General features: G+C 35.5%; 1 protein-coding gene across 10 annotated transcripts in view; it reads right to left on the bottom strand.

The window, feature by feature from the left end:
• Nucleotides 1-19,433, bottom strand: part of sema4d (sema domain, immunoglobulin domain (Ig), transmembrane domain (TM) and short cytoplasmic domain, (semaphorin) 4D) — a 72,614-nt gene that overhangs the window by 20,835 nt on the left and 32,346 nt on the right. For 7 of the 10 annotated variants that reach the window (XM_088628974.1, XM_088628975.1, XM_088628976.1 and 4 more), the window contains one exon: nt 1,469-1,602. In XM_088628974.1, coding sequence (XP_088485100.1) covers nt 1,469-1,602 — 134 coding nt within the window. Of the gene's footprint in view, nt 1-1,468; nt 1,603-18,468; nt 18,579-19,433 lie in introns of all 10 variants that reach the window. The other 3 variants (XM_088628969.1, XM_088628972.1, XM_088628971.1) reach the window with 2 other exon arrangements.

Raw genomic sequence — 19,433 nt, 5'->3', positions numbered from 1 at the left:
ATGCTCCTTAAAAGACAATTGGGATTTTACTTCCTAATTCTCTTTAAAGGCGGACAGTTAATAGACGTAAACACTGGAAAAAAAACACAAATTCAGACGGTGGCTGTAGGTTCTGTTCTGGTTTGTGACCTCTTTTTGCTGCAATAGGTCTCATTTCCTTACTGTAGCCAACTTTGTAAATCTGCAAAATAAGTTTCTTTTTTTTCTAAAAAAACTTTTCCATTTTTAGTGAACAGAAAGAATGTAGCTAGGATAAGATTGCAATTTGATTAAAAATAAAAAACGGTTTCCTTCTGAATCCCTGACACCTTTTGAGTTCAAAGATATTTGTTTCTATGGTTAAAGATCTAAACAATGTAACGTTCCAATGCAGTACCATAAGTTAAATATAACGGTTAACATTTTCTTATTTAATAAGTCCTGGAGAGAGCATGAGGTTATTATGGACAAGACAAAACTGTAAAACCTGAATCATTACAATTTTGTCAACTATCCCAGCTCCTAGTTAAATGGTAGATGAAGCACTGGCATTTTACATTTGAGTGAAATACTTCTTCATTGCCAGCTGTATCAATGTGTACAAAACGTAATTAAGAACAATGAAGAAGTGAAAGAAGAAAATGACTTTTAAAAAAATAAATTCTTGTTAATGACTACTCAGTTTTGCTCATGAAAGTGTTTAAAAAGGAAAGTGTTTTAAAAAGAATACTTTCCATGATAATCACTGATGTGACTTCCACTGAAATGATAACATTTTACATTAACACTGTTTAGGATTAGGAGAAACCAAATTGCCTCAGTCTTTGAATGGCAGTGTTATCTATTCATGACATCTTTTCATCTGCGAGTTGTTGTATGAGCACAAATGCTCAGTTAACACACAAAGTAAATGTGAATTATTCATGCAGTATTTTTCAGCACAGCCTTTACCCTTCACGTTTTTATTTAAAAAATAATAAAGAGTTTGGTTATTCACTATACTTTACAAAAGTACATAAAAGAACTTTTATATGCCGACATTTTGCCCTACAGCACAGATTCATCTACAATACTGTGAGAAGTGTCCTTTTGCTTTTGCAAACCCTGAAACAAACAGACTTTCCGAAAACACTGAACATTATGTCAGTGAAAAGACACCTGCTTGGAGCATGGAATCAATTAGTTTAAAAGTATTGAATTTACTGTCACACTATGGGATACAATATCACCAATACAGATTAAGCATCATACCAAACATTTATATAAACCACAAGAAAAAGAGTTAACTTGCTAGCACCCACCCCAGACCCATCATTACCCTTAATGTAGAAAATGCTCTGAGATTACTTTAAGAGATTATACATAAAAAGTTCATTGTGTCACTAAATACATATATTAAAATGTATAAAAGCAATTTTTTGCTTAAAATTTCAAAAGCCCTTATAAAGGATTATAGGGACAGAGAATGAGAATAAATCAAAGATTGTACCGTGATGTTTCCAAGATGTCCTGGGCATACCAGTGGGACCCTCTGTTGACACCTCCAGAAGTAACCCCAAGAACATGCCAAGAATACTTAAAGCCATATTGGACTCTGGAATCCTGGACACTGTGAGATTTCCTCTGTAGTAAAAAAAGCAAATATTAGTACATATGCTGGATAAGACTCAAACTTTTTGGTAAAAAGCATTTGTTCTTGACAAGGTAATCCCTGAGATGTACGTGATCATACTGTTAGAATGAGTCTGTACAATTCTGCAGTGCAGCACTTCCTCTTTACCCTTTGTGACAAATGTCATTACCACAACATCCTTCTAATTTAATACAAGTTTCCACATAACCCTGTATGCTGTTTGTTTTTTAAGAGACAGCTTTTAAACCTACTTACTTTAAACTTACCATTACCATCAAACAGACAAACGAGTGACTAACTTTTCTTGGTACAGGTTGGTAAAACATTGAAGACTTAAGTGACTTAACCAACTTTCATGAATCTCAAGTATTTTAGCAACACATAAAACAGAAAAGAATCAAACAAAATGACAGCCCATGAGCAATCTGTACCCAGCCCATCCCCCAATACCCTGGTACTAATCAAATGAGCATATGCAGAAATAAAATATCACAATGCTGAAAACACACATCCCTTAATAATCATAGAATGGTACAAAACTGTCAAAATCTGCTGAAGATATCCACAATTACTTTCACAATGTAAGAAAAGCTAACTAACCCAGGAGAAACTGTGGCTTTCCATTACTGCTGGGACACAGAAGAGCTATTTCTGAAATGGCATCTACAAAAACGAATGCTGATAACAAGCCAAAGTATTCAACTGGAAACATATGCTCTCCAATATGATAACTGAATAAAACAGTGATTTCATGTGCTGCATACAGCACTAAACTTACTTTGAATATTCGTATGAAGGATTGTAATTATTTTACTCCTACCTACTGGTAAAGGATTTGGTGTTCCAGAACACAGTACATTCTAGAGCTCTGCAACACAGCAATGTAAACAATTTTCAGAAGGAAAATATTACACATGCAGTCAAAGACAGCCATGTTTTCAAAAAGCTGAATCCACATTAGTCATCAAATGGACCTTAATGGAAAGGTTATGTTTTCTGATAAATAAAATGTACTGAAGCGCAGAGCAAGGCTTTTAGTCCTTTGAGCTCTGAGAATACCAACAAGCCATTTCAATTCCATTCAACAGACAAATACTGCTTAAAAACATCTTCTAATTATGTGCCGGTAAGTGTCTACATAACATTCTTTAAGTTCATACCTTATAGAATTTAGAAAGTTCCACATTACTCCTTACTTCTTGTGTATCATGCTCTCTTCCTCTTTCTAACTTCAATGATTTTTGTAAGAAACTAATTTAAAATGTGTTTTTGACCATACAAGTTCTCTAACAAGAATGCTAAATATATCTCAGAGGACTTTCCATCTTTCAACAATAATTACACGTACACTACTTGCAAAAGTCTTTCAATAATTAGCAGTTATATTATAAAAATGATCTCAAAATCCTCTAGATTCTTCTAGTCTTGTAGCTTTGCTTTTATTAACACAGCTTATTTTGGGCAAGAAGAAACAAAACTTGTCAATTAGAAAAGTTTCATTTAAATTTTGTTGTGATGAGCTTGATCATAACAAAAAACTTAACTAAACACAACCTAATCCACCACACTTACCAATTAAATGAAATTGCTCATTTTTAAATTCATTTGGTCCCGTCTACATATCTAGATAGCTGAAAGGCGATAAACATGTTGATTTATGGTTTAAACTGCTGTGTAAAATACATCTAACATTATTTTACTCTTTGTGCTCAGTAATTTACCTTTTTTATGCAGAAACACAATTCTAGTAAATTCCTTTTACAGAAATCTTAACCATTGTGCTTTTTTGATTAAAAAATGCATGTCTACCAGGATCAATTGATCTTAAAACAAAATGGTTAAGATTTCTGTAAAAGGAATTTACTAGAATTGTGTTTCTGCATGAAAAAGGTAAATTACTGAACACAAAGAGTAAAATAATGTTCAATGTCTTTTACACAGCAGTTTAAACCATAAATCAACATGTTTAACTAGTGGATATCTCCCATTTCTCCCATATCTAACACTGCAAAAAAATGTAGGAGGAAAAGGTCTGGCCTCAGTGTGTCTCAGTCCTGCAAAAGGCCTGAGAGTCAAGTGTGTGAGATTTGGATGCTGCTTATATTATATCTAACTGGGTAATATCTTGCCTTGTATCAAATCTCACCTGCCCTGGGTATTTTACAGTAAGTGATGTCACCCTCCTTGAAAACCTGCACTATGCGGAATTTTCCAACAGCACCAGTCAGTATTTGCTGCTGTCTAGGGGGAGGTACTGCGTCTGCTCTGAACGTGCCAGAGACCTTGGACAGATCAGAGCTGTACCTGTCACAGCCCTGATATCACCCAATATTCATTTCTTTTTTAAAAAAACAGCAAGCACGAATTTTGTAAAAAGTTCAAAACAAACAGTAATCTATTTACAATTTACATTCAAATGTACATGTATGTCTGATGTCCAGGCAAAACCTAGCTATGAAGAGCAACAAAAATAAACCATTACAATTTGTTCCTTTCTAGTTATCCAGTGGGCAGGAACAGCAAGATACTGATATTATCTTTCCATTGGAATGCAGTTGTTACAAAATAGATTCCATAAAGCGAACTCTTTACTAAAAATGTTGCCAACCCTACTCAAAGTACTGTTAGTTTTTTTTAAAAGTCCATGTAGATTGAATTGAGTAAATGTAAAACTTCTCCTAATTGTTGTTCTTTCTAAACTGCAATATACAATGGTAATATGGAGAAGTTCTTTATGTGCAGAAGAAAACGTTTTACTCTCAACATGCGAGGCTTCACCATATAGCTTGTGGGTTTGTTGGTTTATTGTAAGCGCTAAACAACTTTATCGAGCTGTGCTGAATAATCAAGGCAGGTCTTCAACCTGAACAGAATGCTGGTGTCACAGAAACACAGACAATGTATAGCATATGTGCATTGAAACCAAGAAAGCAGAAATGAGCAGAGGATGGAGAGTTTGAGTGCAATGTGTGAATTCAAAGAGTATTGAACTGGCTTTGACATTTACATTTGCGTATAGTCTGGCTTCTGACTATACTGAGTATAAGAGATTCTTCTTACCCAAAAATAAAAGACATTTCTACCAGAGTCCCAAAGGTATAAGGACACAGAAGAATAATTTTAAAAAACATAATGACAATGCAAACTACCAATGATCTCTACCTACATGCTACAGAAGAAATGCAATGTTATTTGATAACAAATAACTATGACTATTTAAAATACTAAAATATAAGGTTATTCACAAAATCAGAACATTTTAAGTTCACTGAATACTGAGCCTTTGAGAATGCCCTATAACCCCAAAGACTATAAAACAAACTAAGCTAAACCTGCTGACACCTCTGCTTGACTAGCATTAAATATTATCTTCAGTTTAACCCAGAATGAAATACGAGTGGAGTAGTGTTATCTTCAGCTCTACTAATAAATTAAGTAAAACAGAAGTGCTGTAAAGTATTTGTACATGCTGAAAATGTTTTCAATCATCAGTGTTTTCTGTGAGAACATTCACTGATCCTCAGCAAGGTTTATATACTTTAGTTTAAGCCCTTCAACATTCCTCATTATCAACAAAGCGCATATGCTGCACAACATTGTTTAAGATATTACACCAGAATGCTTAGTGCAGTTGATTAATACTTAGTAAAAAGCATGCCAGAATCTGCAAAGTATGAGAACCAGCTGGAAGAAGAATGCAATTTACTTGGGGGAAAGAGATTGACATCAGATGTACTGGCACACGTTTTGAAAAGCCGTGCATTTCTTGAACGCCTGCATAAAAAAAGCATACCTCTCTGGCAACAGAAGATAGAAATATGGTGGGTGCAACAAACAAAGCAGGACACTGGATTATTTTCTGCATTTGCTTTACTTTCCGTCTTCTCATGCAGTATGTCAGTGGATTGGCAAAAAAAACAAGCATCTCAGAAGTTTTGCAGTCTTCAGGTCAGAGGTGAGGTACATTTGGTTTATAAACACATGCAAGTATTTAAAGGGCCTCCAGGGTTACAAAAAAACAAGACAGGAAATTCTCTGGTAAAAATTTATCTTTTTCCCCACTCGTATGCAGCTGTATAGAAGCTAACAAACACTAACCACATTCCACATATCTAAGTGGGAGGTATAGCTCCACTCATGCAACCTGTGTGACTAACAGTTTGCAGGCAATTAGCTAGGGTGAAATACCTTAACCTTAAATACCTTAATCAACAAGAAGCTGATCAAGAAGGAATAATTATTTCTCAGAAGCAGGAACGAATCGTGTCAGCCTCTAATGGAATCACAATGAGGCCACACCTCGTAGATTAAATGAGTTTCTGATTGGAGTTCCTCTGCATGATGAGCAGCTAGCAGCACACGATTCCTTGACAAGCAGGTGATGTTAATTTCAAAACTGTTCCATAGTTTCATTCTCTGTGACAAGGCTGAAAAGGGTATCACTCCAATGTTCAGCAGGTACGGATAGTCCACTTCAGACACACGAGCATGTTTATCTAAGAACTAACTTCTGTATGATCAGATATATCCTTCTATATCACTGCTGCAATATAACCTCTTACACTCAGGTGGTGTCAGACATTAAGCATTTTCTATAGCTCCTCTGGCATTAGTGCCTAAATCCTGTGAATGTCCCTCAAACTAGCAAAACACTAGCTTGATAACTGTTTCTTGTTTTTGTATGTGATATCACTGTAAATCTATCCACAATCTTTGGGCATATTGCATTTGTTTCTCCTATTACTTGCTTTAAACTCCTTAAGCTTAATGTAAACAATGTTCATTTGTACTTATTGTATATGATATGTGACTGCTTACAGTTCGTTATACTTGTTCTGCAATTGACCAGAAATATAAATTCAAAACCTATTTACTGATATAGAAGTAGGCAAATAGAGTATGCTAATTACCTGCAGTTGTGTACATTGAAAATAATTCCAACATCTGTAGCACGTCTGCCAACAATTACCATCTCTGTTGAGATGGTAATAGATAGTGCCAATTAACAGATACAGATACAAAACAGTACAAGTTTACACCATATCTCTTAAGAGTGGAGAGCACAGTTTTGAGAGTTTTTGAAGCACAGTTTTGTCTTGCCTAATAGGTAACATCCTTTAAACAGTGTTTAACTTACTTTCTTTAATGTTGGTAAAGACCTGTGTTATATTTCTCGTCATGCTCTTCATAGGTATTATTCAAAAGATAAGAAGATACTGACTACTAACATGACTACTTCATGTTATACATGAAAGTACATGACCATTATAGTCAATAATGTGAACACCATTGCTGCAGTGTAACATTTCACAGATTGTTCACTGAAGCTGGTTAAAGCTAAGAACATGATATCATTGCCTAGATACATTTCAACTGAAAGAGAAAATAATATTTTCTCTTTTGGCTTTGGACTTTGATATTGACCCAAAAAGAACCAGTGATCTCTTTACAACCAGGTTTCCTGGTTTTCTCTGGTTTTAATTCCCAGTCAATTTGCCTTTACAGTTCATACAATATAAAGTTACCTAACTAAAAAAAATGACACTTGGGTTATACATCAATTAAACTCAAATTTATTTTCAATTAAACTACTACAATGCTCTAGGTAGACCACATTTAGAACATTGTGTACAGTTTTGGTCACCGTGTTACAAAAGATAGTGCTTCTCTGGAATCAGTCCCAAAAAAAAGAAGCCGATACTTTCCCAGGTTTAAAGAATGCCCTTCTCCAACAGGCAAAAAAAATCACTGAATCTTTGTAGTCTTGAACAAAGACTATGAAGGGACCTGATTTATTCAAAATCTTCAAAGGCACTGACAAAGAAAAACAAATGGGCTTCATGAGAATAATCCCCAAAACACGATCCAGAGAACACAAGCGGAAAGCAACATTTAAAACCGAGAACAGAAGGGACTATTTTTTTTTCTACTTGTTTTTTCAGGGGACGTCTGGAACAAGCTATCCAGCCATGTTGCCGCTTGGCATCTTTCATAAAATGCTTGGATGAAATTCTCAGATTAATTAGTGACTAGCAACCTAACAAGCTAGATGGCTGCTTCTCACTTATAACATGTATTGGGGTTATAAATCCATTAACCAAAATGAACAAAAAACCCACAATACAGTTGACTTTTATATTTACAGTAAGAAATTAGATTAAAAGCAAGCTGGAAATTAAAAGTCCACACCACAAAGGTTAATGTATTGATATTTAACTGTTCATAAGCTTAAATTAGCAAGGTGTTTCTAACGTTTTTTTCTACTACAGAAACAAATTCACATCACAATGCGAAACACCCCACATCTTCATTTCAATACAATTTTAAAACAATGTTTTTTATCCAGTACTTAAATTTCATTTGTCATTATCTTTCAGTATTACAAGCAGAATGGTCACCCACTTACAGGACGTATTTTAGTTGTTTTTTCTCTGCCAGTTAAAATGACAAGAAACATTATGAGAAGAGTACACCACACGTGCTTCAAACGTGTAGTTCATGGCTGTTTTCCCCCAAGGATTTTAAAGCATAAATCCTCCTAAAGCTTGAATGGTGTTTGCTACAGCACCAGTCACCCACATGAAGACACGTAAGAACATAACTGCACACAACACTAAAAAACACTCTAATACAACACATGGTATTGCAAAAAACAAAAACAAGTAAAACACAAAATACTTTTTTCCAATACCCTTTTAGGCAGGACATAGCTAGGAACACTGGGTAGAGCAAGAAATTCAAATAATCACAAGAACTTTTATAGGTAGGTGGACCTTTCTACCTAGTGATGGTAGTTCACCTGAAATGCTCTTTGGGACAATCCCAGTCTACACATATTTTACTTACACTACTAAATGTATTACAGAAACTAACTGCACAGCAGATTATAACTCTTTAGATGTCAAAAGACTTCTGCTATTGGTAGAATAAATTATATCTTCGGATAGTTCTAGAAAAAAACACAACACATGTAAATTAAAAGAAACACCAGTTTTTAAACCTGGATTTCTGCTTTTACATGTGTACTTTCAACTAAAAAAAAACGTTTTTCCCCCTTCATGCTTGTGAGGAAATCTAAATGTCTAAGATTGGTGCCTTCAACTGACTTTTGTTTCATCAGTGGACTTCATCAGGAAGTCAGGCAGGAGTCAGGACTTTACTTACTGTAGGAGAGGCTTCTGTTGGCTACTCAGATATTCACAGCTTGCCAGTTTCTCTTCCCATGTCATCTGTGCTTTGTGGTTTCAGCTATTGAACAAATATCAGTGAAGACGCACTCAATTTGTTTTTAGTCCATACTGCGCATAAAGTAATAAAGATGTGCAAAGTATTTTTACATTTAACTATTGCCTTACTCACAGATTTGACTTTGCTTTGGCCGCATAATCAAATTAGGTCAGACAGCTGACATTTCTAGATTGAAGCTGGTGTTTGCATACAGTGTTTCAATCAATATACTTAATTACATTTTGTTTTCATTTAATTTAAAAAACACATTCACTATACTTTTATGTAATTTTGAGATCACACAACAGTCTATTAAATGAGAAAGCTGATATCAGTATATGAAACCACATACAAATACTTATTAGGGATGCTAACTGCAAAGTCATTAATTCCCCAGAAAACAATGGTACAAAGGACTTTTCTTTGGCACTTCCTACATTTCAGTACTAGTTATTGGTCAGCCAATATCTACAACCTATGATACTCAAGAGTTCTCTAGTGCACTGGGGCTTGGTTAACTGTGGGAACCACTGTCCTTTCACTTATCATCACTACTGTTGCACTTCTCTTTGCCAACATATAGCTGGAGTCAGTGTGCAACAATCCGTCTGAATCTCAACAAAGTTTAGACTGACCTTTGGTTTACCAGCTTCCTTTATCTCTTCTTATTACTTACTTGGCCTGCAGCACTTTAGCTGCGTCTGTTGTCATGTCATGTGTTCTCTGAATGACCGGCCCTTCTCTCCACCATGGTTACCTGTTCTTTCTCTCCCCTTCCATCCTTCCTTATAAACTCTCTTACTTCTGTCCTTTTTATTCTCCTTTCAGCTTCCCTTCCAAACTCCTTGTAAAGTTCTCTTCTAGCTGCCAGCCATATTTTAAAATTAAGATTCAACTTGTAACATGAACATCCTTAACAGCATTCCAAGATATTGTACCCCTGTCTATACTATACATAATTTCTGAAATATGACTTTTATTATAACAATACATATAAAAACAATCAATATACACATGCAATACTAAGTATTGACTAGGACGTTAATTTTGTGATATGGTTATCTATGGTTTTCATTAAACTGATGGCCAGGTGTTTCAGGAATACTATGCTTGTCATTGATGCCAGCTTTGTAACAATAATTCAAATTATTTGGTGTTCTGCAGAGCTCTCAACTAACATTAAATGTTAAATCTTCTTAATCTTTTAAGCGGTTATAAACAAGCAATATAAACATGAAAGGCCAGTTACGTGCTTGAAATCAAAGGACTGATTTTTTTGTTCTCTTTTTGATGAAAAGGGTAATTTATTTTGAAATTGGTGTTAAATAGATCGGTCTGCATGACCTGCAACTGGTCTGAATGTTTCTACGAATTCATATTTTTGGAGTGTGGTGACAAAAGATCAGATGCTGCTCTGCAGTTTCGAACAACAAGACATGAAGCACATCAATATCACTGCAATACTGCCAACACAATATTTGTTGACAACATAGTTATGGCGGGGAGGGAAGGGGGTGGCCATACTTCAGTCGGGTAAAAGAAATGTCAACAATAACTTTCTTTAAATGGGTTTGTTTTCAGTCCGATAATGTGCGTTTCAAAACAAATTACAAATTATACTTAAGCCAGTTTAAAAGCAGTAGTTACCAACCTCAGACTATCATCTGGACGAGCCTTGAAAACCATAGAGCTGAAGCAGGAAGTACTGGGCACAGTGAACGTTACATTAAGGACAGTAAATGGATAGTCTCAAGCATAATTGCTATATACAAGATATATGCTGAGTTTGCAAGTTAACCCTAAATGACCACACTAAAGAAACATTAAGGGTCAACCACACTTCGAAGGGTATCTTTAGCTAGTGACGTGATGCTTTTCAAAATAACACACCCAGCACAGTCAATTCCGGCTAAAACAATTGCACTTATTAGTATTAACTGAAACTAGTTCTAAAAAAGAATTGGACTCATTAGCATATTATTTGCTGAAGAATACTTTCGATTTCAAGTACCGTCCAGTGGTGTTTTCTAGAACTCACATTTTTAGAGCTCAAAATGTGAATTTTAGAATGGCAGGCATGTAAAGGTGGCTTCCAATTTCTAAATCTGTCTCAACCCAAACTCCACTTTTACAATGGTGTTCCTGTAGTTGAATTCTGAGCTATGGCCACATGGAACTTTTTTTTTAAAAGAGACAGACATGCAAGCTGAAGGTCATTTTCAGAGAGCCAGGAAAAAGGGGAAACAAAAACAGTTTTCCACTTGAAACAGTCTTTTTGGAAGTGTAGATTCTTAATGGGAGAAAGCAAATAATTTCCAAATGTGGTAGCTTTGCTTTAAACAAAGAACACTATACATTAATTTTCTCATCACTAATTAATGAGATAAATTAGAAGACAACTAGACTACAAGGAGAGATTTTTGACTAAACTATGTGAAATCTAATGCAGTTGTTTCCATTTATAAAAACGCATGAACAATCATTTATACCACTTTATAATATATTAAACGGGTTGTTGATGGCACTCAAATACACACTGCAAAGAGAAGCACTGGCTGACAAGAATCCACAGGGTCCACACCTGCTCAGATAGCTTAATGCAGATGGATCAAGGGACCTTACTGAAACACATGGTTGCCTTGCTGGAATGGGCAGGAGTGCAAGAATGATTCAGGACATCTGGTTCAATATTACTCTACCCGTGTTTGTACTCCAGGCTTGAGTCTGATTTCAATAATATCGTCCTTTCAAGGAGGGGTGCCAGTTTTCCTGTATTAAAGCCAAAAAAATCACTGCCATGAAACACTGCTGGAGAGTCTGGTGATTTCAGTGGAAATCTGGCTTAGCTTGAGATAGCTGCTGACTGTCCCCAAAAACTACTGAATGTCCTTAACAGCAGAATTACATATAAAGAATTATAAACATCTTTGACATTAAAAAATCTTTAAACAAAACTGAAAAATGCACTAAAACCAGGTCCCTGGTAAAATCTTTAGAATGAGTGTAATCTAATGCTAATAAACAGATAAGCCCTAAAATACAAGTGCAACCGAGTGTTATATGTTTGCAACATTCAGTTAAATGCAGTTAAAATATAATCTACGGATACTATTTTCTTGAAGTAAATCCAACCTATAGCCCAAAACAGCTTAAGCATGTAACCTTCTGCTATTTTGGGAAACTTAAAAGAGCAAAGGCAATTTGAAATTCTGGTGATGCCGCTTCTTATGATGTCCAGAAGCAGCTGCCTGCTTTACCACAGTAGGTACTGACTTATTAACAGTTACAGGAGAGTATCCTATTTAGCCTTGGTTGACCAGATCCTTTACAGCCCCCCTTAAGCTCTCCTTGACCTATTACATATTTTCAATGCACAGTGACAACGCTGGTGTGTTAAAATTCCAGTGTTTCAGCCCGTTGGTAAACAAGCAACTGAGTGAACGGCCTTCAACAGCTCCTGCTCGCAAGGCGTTTGTATAAAGGATTAAATAAAAAAAACATTCCAAAGGTGTTTTCTGTGTTTTTCTTCCCATATTAATTCAGATAAAATACATTATCATTCAATAAAAATAAAAAAAAATTCTGGTAGAAAGTTGTGATAGTTTAAAACCATTCTAACAAACCCATAATAGGGTAAGCTATTTATTACAGTCTTGTTTATTAGTCTGGGCATTCAACATATGCAAACAGTAGCACCTGAAGAGACAACGACACTATGTCAATTGCCTTTGAAACTACAGTAGGTTACATGTGAATGTTGTTTGGAAAGTGTTCTAGCAAAAACAATTGTGCATCACCTTAAGCAAGAATTTGTTAGTAAAATTTCACCCTAATATAAATAAGGTCTATGCATTTGTTAGTCAACGAAATTCCACAAATTCAAAACACTAAAAATAATTTCTTGTTCTAGATACAAAGTATTGTATGTGCTTATGTGTTACGTCAGATCTCTTTGAAGAACACAAACTGCTCTTTAACCATTATTATAATTATCTCCTGATATAAACAATTGTACTCCGAGTGCGGTCCTTCAAAGAATTTTTAGTATTTGTTAAATACTATCACACAATTAAAATGATTTAAAAATTTTATAATTATTTTATAATAGAATGCATTAATGCACTGTTCAGTGCAGTAAGTACAGAGAGATGTTTTGAGCTTGGCTTGCACTTCACAAACATGACCTAGAAAGTTTGCATACTAGGAAAATGAAGAGGTTCAGTTTTTATCCACATCATTCATTATTGATTTGACAGTTTCCCCAGTACAGTTACATTTCAGGCTTTCTTTCGTTGTGAATTATTCCAGTTTTGCACTGAACATTTGTGCTTCTGCAGTTGTTGTATGATTCATAAGAACTCCACATAAACCCATTTTCTCACAGGTTCACTTGGATAAAGCACCAACAAACAGAGGCTTCTCTTACATGCCACACAGTTCACAGTCCAATTTATTTCAGCAAAAATCCTGGTTTTTGGAAAAATCACACCATGCTCTATCACATAACACATTTAGTTTTTCTTGTGCTGCAGTGTTGCACTTGACATTCAAAAATAAAATACAAATACAGTCCTTCATTCGCGCAAGTTCCGAAATCTAAATTCTCATTAGGTCATCCAGGATTAGTGTTAATCAAGGTTTGTGAATCTATTGCCATGAGCCATGAGACACTTTTTAACAAAGTCAGTCAGATCCAAGCATTCCCCCACACCACTTTCTACTACCTTGTGAAAGCCGGAAAAAAAGATTTGGTAAATAATTAAACATTGGATTTAACAAATATATTTCTCTCCAACCTTTTCTAACCAGATATCAAAGGAGGTGGAGACTTAAACTTTAGATTCATTTCATACAGAAGGTTAACCAAAATCACACAAACAGTGTGTGAATTAACAGCTTCATTCTCATCCACAAAAGAATCTTCCAGGACAAACAAAAATGTCAACACTAGGCTGTCCCACGGAGTAAATTCTACATTTTATCATCAGAATATTGTCATGGAGATTTAATTCATGTAGTCATCTGTCCCTGATCAAGAGAACAGCAGTTTGTGAAATGCATTATTGCCGATACCTGTCTTCTATAAGTCAATAAGCCCTTTACTTTAATCATTTTCTGCCATGACTACCCCTTGTTCAGTGAACATGAGCTCCTTCCTTTTGGGTGTCATTTCATACTACCCAGATTCAAATGCAACCTTTTATTTCCTTGACTATTAACCTGCCTGATTTGAAAAATTCATTGTATATCTTACTTTATTTGTATATTTATTTTCTTTTTGAAATTACATGTGTCTCATAAATGTTAATGGGCTCAAATTGTGTTCAATGTATTGTTTACCTGCCTGCAAAGCAAATTTCCCATCTGTGACAATGAAAGTGAACCACACTTTTAAGGAAGTGACCTGTCAGGACTCTAAAAATACTTAGTCTAACCAAAGTTAGACAAAGTTTTTTTTACCGGTTATTCTTTTCTCCTTAGCTAACATTCTTCCTAAATACTGTCTTTGTGTTTAAGGGTGGCTTCTCAAAGGGCTTTACAGAAAAAAAAACAGGAACAACAACAATTAAAAATAAATAAAAAAGCATTTCAGCAAGAGGGGTGAGCCTGTTTAGTTGAGCAAAGCAGATGTGAATTCATTTTTCGAGCCTTGATACAATAATTCACAAGAGTCTAACAGATTTTAAATCGCCAGGAATTTTTTTGACGGCAAAGGTGTCGCGGTGGATGTTGCAATGCATCCATTCATTTCTGGAGCAACCTCTCTAATTTGTGCAACTACACCGCTATGTCGGCTTGTCATCGCTCTAGCACCGTCTGTACAAACTCCGACGCATTTTATCCAGTCGATGACATTCTCTTCGATAAATTCATTCAGAAGCTGAAATATGTGCTCTCCTGTAGTTCCTGTTGGTAGCGGCTTACAGAACAGAAAGTCCTCATGGGGCGTACCCTCAAACTCGTATCTAACGTAAACGAGCAAATTGGCCAAATCGACTACATCTGATTGCAGTGAAAAAACATCTGCTCATCTTAACGCGCTCTATCAGCGTACTTTTGATATCATCCGCCATTTCAATAATTCTATGAGTGACTGTGTCTTTCAAAGGGGGCAGCAGATTGAGCTGTTTAGCAGCTTTTTTTCCCACACATAATACGTGTCAGCTCTTTTGCCAACAGTAAATAAGGTTCTTCAACAATAGTGTGGGGCTTACCTGCTTTAGCAATCCGCAAGCTTGAATTTTTCCCCGTTTCCGTTTCAGGAGTCTGTCTCAGAAGTTAAAAGAAGTTTTTATTTCATGCGCATGGGAGCAAAAAACAGAGACGCTCGGTGTATTTTTCTCAATTAACTTAGAACAGTTCTTAAAATATTTTTCTGTTATCTATCACGCTTTCCTGTACTCACAAGATTACCAGCATTCGTACGGTAGCATGCATTTCTATGCATTCCTTACAGCATTGGCAGTGTTCCAAGATCACACACATTCTCCTACCTCCCTATTTGCTGGAGATAGCTTTTTTTTTTAAAATACAATTGGTCACTTACGTTTGTAGCACACATTCCTATAGAATGGTACAGAATTACATTATAGCTCTGTGTCCACTCAAGCATTAGCGCGCGCTGTATTGTAGTACTAGGCTGCGTATTCGACATGTATTAAAATAGAAAATATGAAAACCCGTCCCGATTTTTCAGCGCACACAACAAAGTTCCAGGGTCATATGGCGTACCAGCTGGCGGAACTCCGCATACCACTCCTGGTACGCGTACCACAGTTTGAGAACCACTGCCTTAAGGCTTATGACAATAACAAAACATGCAAACTGGCTAAAACCAATCCGTACTGCTCTTTTGAACTAAAATAATTTTTGTTCCTGACAGCTGTATTGTTTGCTCCGCAATTGAGATTTTGGTTACTATATAATTATTCCTATTCCATACCCTAAGGTATATTTTTTTTTCCAATTCACAGATATACTTGGACAGAAAAATTAGATACTACACTTCAGACCAAAGCCTTCTGAAAACTAGCCAGTGCAGATATTTAGCACATTCTGGAGCATAAATTAAGCAGACTCACAGACGATGACTGAGTTAAAAGAAGAACAGGTGAGGAACAAAAAAAAAAAGTCAACACATCATAGACATCAAAGAGAACGGAAAATTAAAAACTAATAGCTGGTTCCAAAATGACAAATTTTTCCCCTATATAATTTCCATCTGTGCTGTCTTATCATATGAATACAGCTTGCTTACATATTTAAACCTCTGCAATGTGATCATAAACAGTAGGTAGTCAGGAATTTCAATATCATGTTATATTTTAACATTTTATCACACTCTACACATTTAATGACGTAAAGTCAAACAATGAATAAAAAGCGTAACATTCACACTTTAAGGAAAAAAACAGTCTGTCCAGTTAAAGTGTTTTTAAAAAGACTGATTCATAACCACAACCCAGCTATGACTAAGCAGGTGTAACTGAGGACCAGTCATACCCACTGTCTACTGCTCTCAATGTCTGAACCTATACTCTTCTTAAATATAGTCAGTTCTACCAATATTTTTTCAGGAAACCAGCTCACAGCTCCAAATCTCATACTTACACAGGATAAAGAACATACAGGCCTACTCTGATATGAGCTCGTCAGTCTATATGCTTCCTATTCACACTGTTGGCCCACAGCTCCAATTAATCAGTAGTTATGGCACCACGGAGAGGAGAGGTGCAGATTTCATGCATTAACACTGCAAACTCAAACGTGTCTAACAGGCTACAGGGATCTTTGATGTATAAGCAAGCCAGTTATACTGTAAGTGATTTGAGCCCAACCAACAGACATCAGTCTTTGTCTATCTCCTGAATCCTTAAGCAAAGATATGGTTTATGCCATACACTTGATCCAAAACAGCAATGTCTGGGTAAAAAAAGCATTCTCCGTAGTCCCAAGAATCTACTGGCTGACTTCTGCACCCCTCAGACTGCTTATCAACTTCTTTATGCAACATTCTAGTTCTTGACAGATAAATATTTTTTGAAAGCAATAATTAAAATTCATTCATTGCTTAACTTGAATACTGTGACTAAGACTAGATTAAGATCATTCTTCAGACCAGTGAAGATCATGTGTCTGTTCTACAACAAGATAACAAGGCAGACCTTACTGTACTTCTCTCTTGTGGTTACACATACAGTGTATGAAAAAAAGACAGCAAATTTATTTGTTCAAGAAGAGGTATTTTAATGCAAATGTCTGCAAATTGTTTGATTTCAAATACGTATTTAACAGTTCTTAAGGAAACTGTCTTTCTCACACAGAACAGGAAAACACAAGACTATTTATTTTCACACATTTTGGCCACGCTGTTATTCATGATCTAGCATTTGTTTTGAGTCTGTGATAACCAAGACAAATCACAGCAAACACTAGAATTTAAATGGAGTGAATTAGCCTGTGTAAAAGAAAAGGATTGTTGTCCAGTTCAATTGGTGACACTTTCTTTGTGAGAGGCTATTAGTTAAGGAACAGGGTGCAAAGTCTGGTGTGGAAAACAAATGATGGAAGAACACTGAATGTTGCTTTACAAATTTATTTTAAAAAGTTTAAAAACTTAAATAAATGATAAGAGCAGCAGGTAACTATTTTCTGAATTCAAGAACAAAATGATTGGAAGAATTTAAAGTGCGGAGAGTAAAGGAAACCCCTGACAAAAAAAACATTTGAGAGAAGGAAGTTGAAAAGCCTCAGATGAAATATTCTGAGCAACTAGCATTGCCTTCTTAACAACCGACACTGAAAAGAGGATTTTAATTTTAATGGTGTTTCACACCACTGGCCCACCTACATTGTTCAAACACCAACATTCTGTTCTTTGGTCCAAATGAGCCGAGCACATTTCAGTTACTCAACTGAACACTTATGAGAACGAATAATATGTTTAATTAGAAACTATATGGTCATGAAAGGCTTTAAGTTTTCAATTACTTGCATTTTATTGTTAACAGGAAATAAAATGTTAAAATGTTGGAAAGAATAAATGCATAATAACCAAAACATGCATTCATTTAAACACCACTAAGTGAATTACTTTTGGGGTTATGTGTGTTAAAAAGGTCTAATGTAACTGATTTATGTAGGTAAGAATCCAGGAGGTTAGATAAAACAAATGTTACCCAGGTTAGCAAGGGCCTACTTCAGTTTTAAATGCAATTCCTGAATCTATAGTAAGTCACCATACAACTGAAAGGCAGACCCAAGGGTACAGCTTTGAGGAAATCAGAATTGGGGATAGCAGGATTTTATGTCAACTAGAAAATGATAAACCTATTTCAGATACAGCAGTGACACTAGAACAAGGGGATATTCCTAATCCACAGTATAAACAGGATTAAGTGTAGGATAAATGTCTCTTTTGAAGTGGACATGGAATGTAAAGTAAAAACGTCTGATTTTGTAGCTCTGGTTAGCCAGAGCTCTCTTTACTTGCACATAATGACCAAGATACATACTAAACTTATTCTTGAGGTAAACAAACTTTCAGCAACAAAATACATTGTTCCATGCATAAAAAAGAAAGGAAACTTACAACTTTATGTTAACATTAATAAACATGCAATATTCACTTTTCCAACCTGTCTTCTTGTGACCTTTTAAAACTGCTTTACTCCGGGTTGATCTATACACATGAACTGATGGGACGTTCTTCCTTCATGGGAATTATAGAATTTTCATGCTACGGGGAAAAAGAAATCGAACTTATCACAAAATGTTTACATTTCACTATAGGAACCATGACATCAGTGGTTACGTGCATGGGGCTTTTTTTTATTAATGCAGACCTTAGTGTCTGTGGACCAATTTACATTAGAAACTAAAAAAAAAACAGGAAGCTAGCTTATGTCAGTCAGAATGTGAAATGTAAAAAAATACTACCACAAAGTAAAGACCATAAGACCAAGCACATCCTTTAATGAAATAAGCCTAGTAAAAAGTACACTACTTTGAAAGACAATGGCACAAAATTTAATAACTAAAAATGCTACAAACAGCAAAATAAGAATAATTTTGTTCAAGAGATACTGTATGACTTTTATTAGTATTTAAATGTGCAGTTTTATTGTTCTGTAATTGTTATAATATTAACATACACATACATGCTAACCCCTGGAATTACTGTACAAGAGTGGAATGCAAAAGAGCCGTTAGCCTTTATACGACTTATTTCAGATTTACCTGCATCTGGAATTTTAGGTTAACACCCCCTTTGCTCTTATGGTGTATGACACAAAAAAACAACAGCAGCAGCATAAAATAAAATTAGAAAAAGTATTTTGTTATATATTGGACATAAAGTAACTCCTACTGGTACGGAAGCCCATTGCCCCTTATCTTGGAATTACGAGAAACGCATCTCGTAATTACAAAAAAATTATCTTTTAATTATGACTTAGTAATTCTCACGTACTTTATGTGCTCACGCGTCAGCGCAATTGTCGTATAATACCTATTTCAAGTAGGTAGCTACCTCAGCATGCTTAGGCTGCAAAGGAACACGTTAAAGGTTTATTCCATGCTGAAAAGAGAAGAA

The sequence above is a fragment of the Lepisosteus platostomus genome, chromosome 4, assembly GCF_059453375.1.
Source record: "Lepisosteus platostomus isolate fLepPlt1 chromosome 4, fLepPlt1.hap1, whole genome shotgun sequence".
Taxonomy (NCBI): Eukaryota; Metazoa; Chordata; class Actinopteri; order Semionotiformes; family Lepisosteidae; genus Lepisosteus; species Lepisosteus platostomus.
The sequence above is the reverse complement of the archived record's forward strand: the minus strand, read 5'-3'. Positions and strand labels throughout refer to the sequence as shown.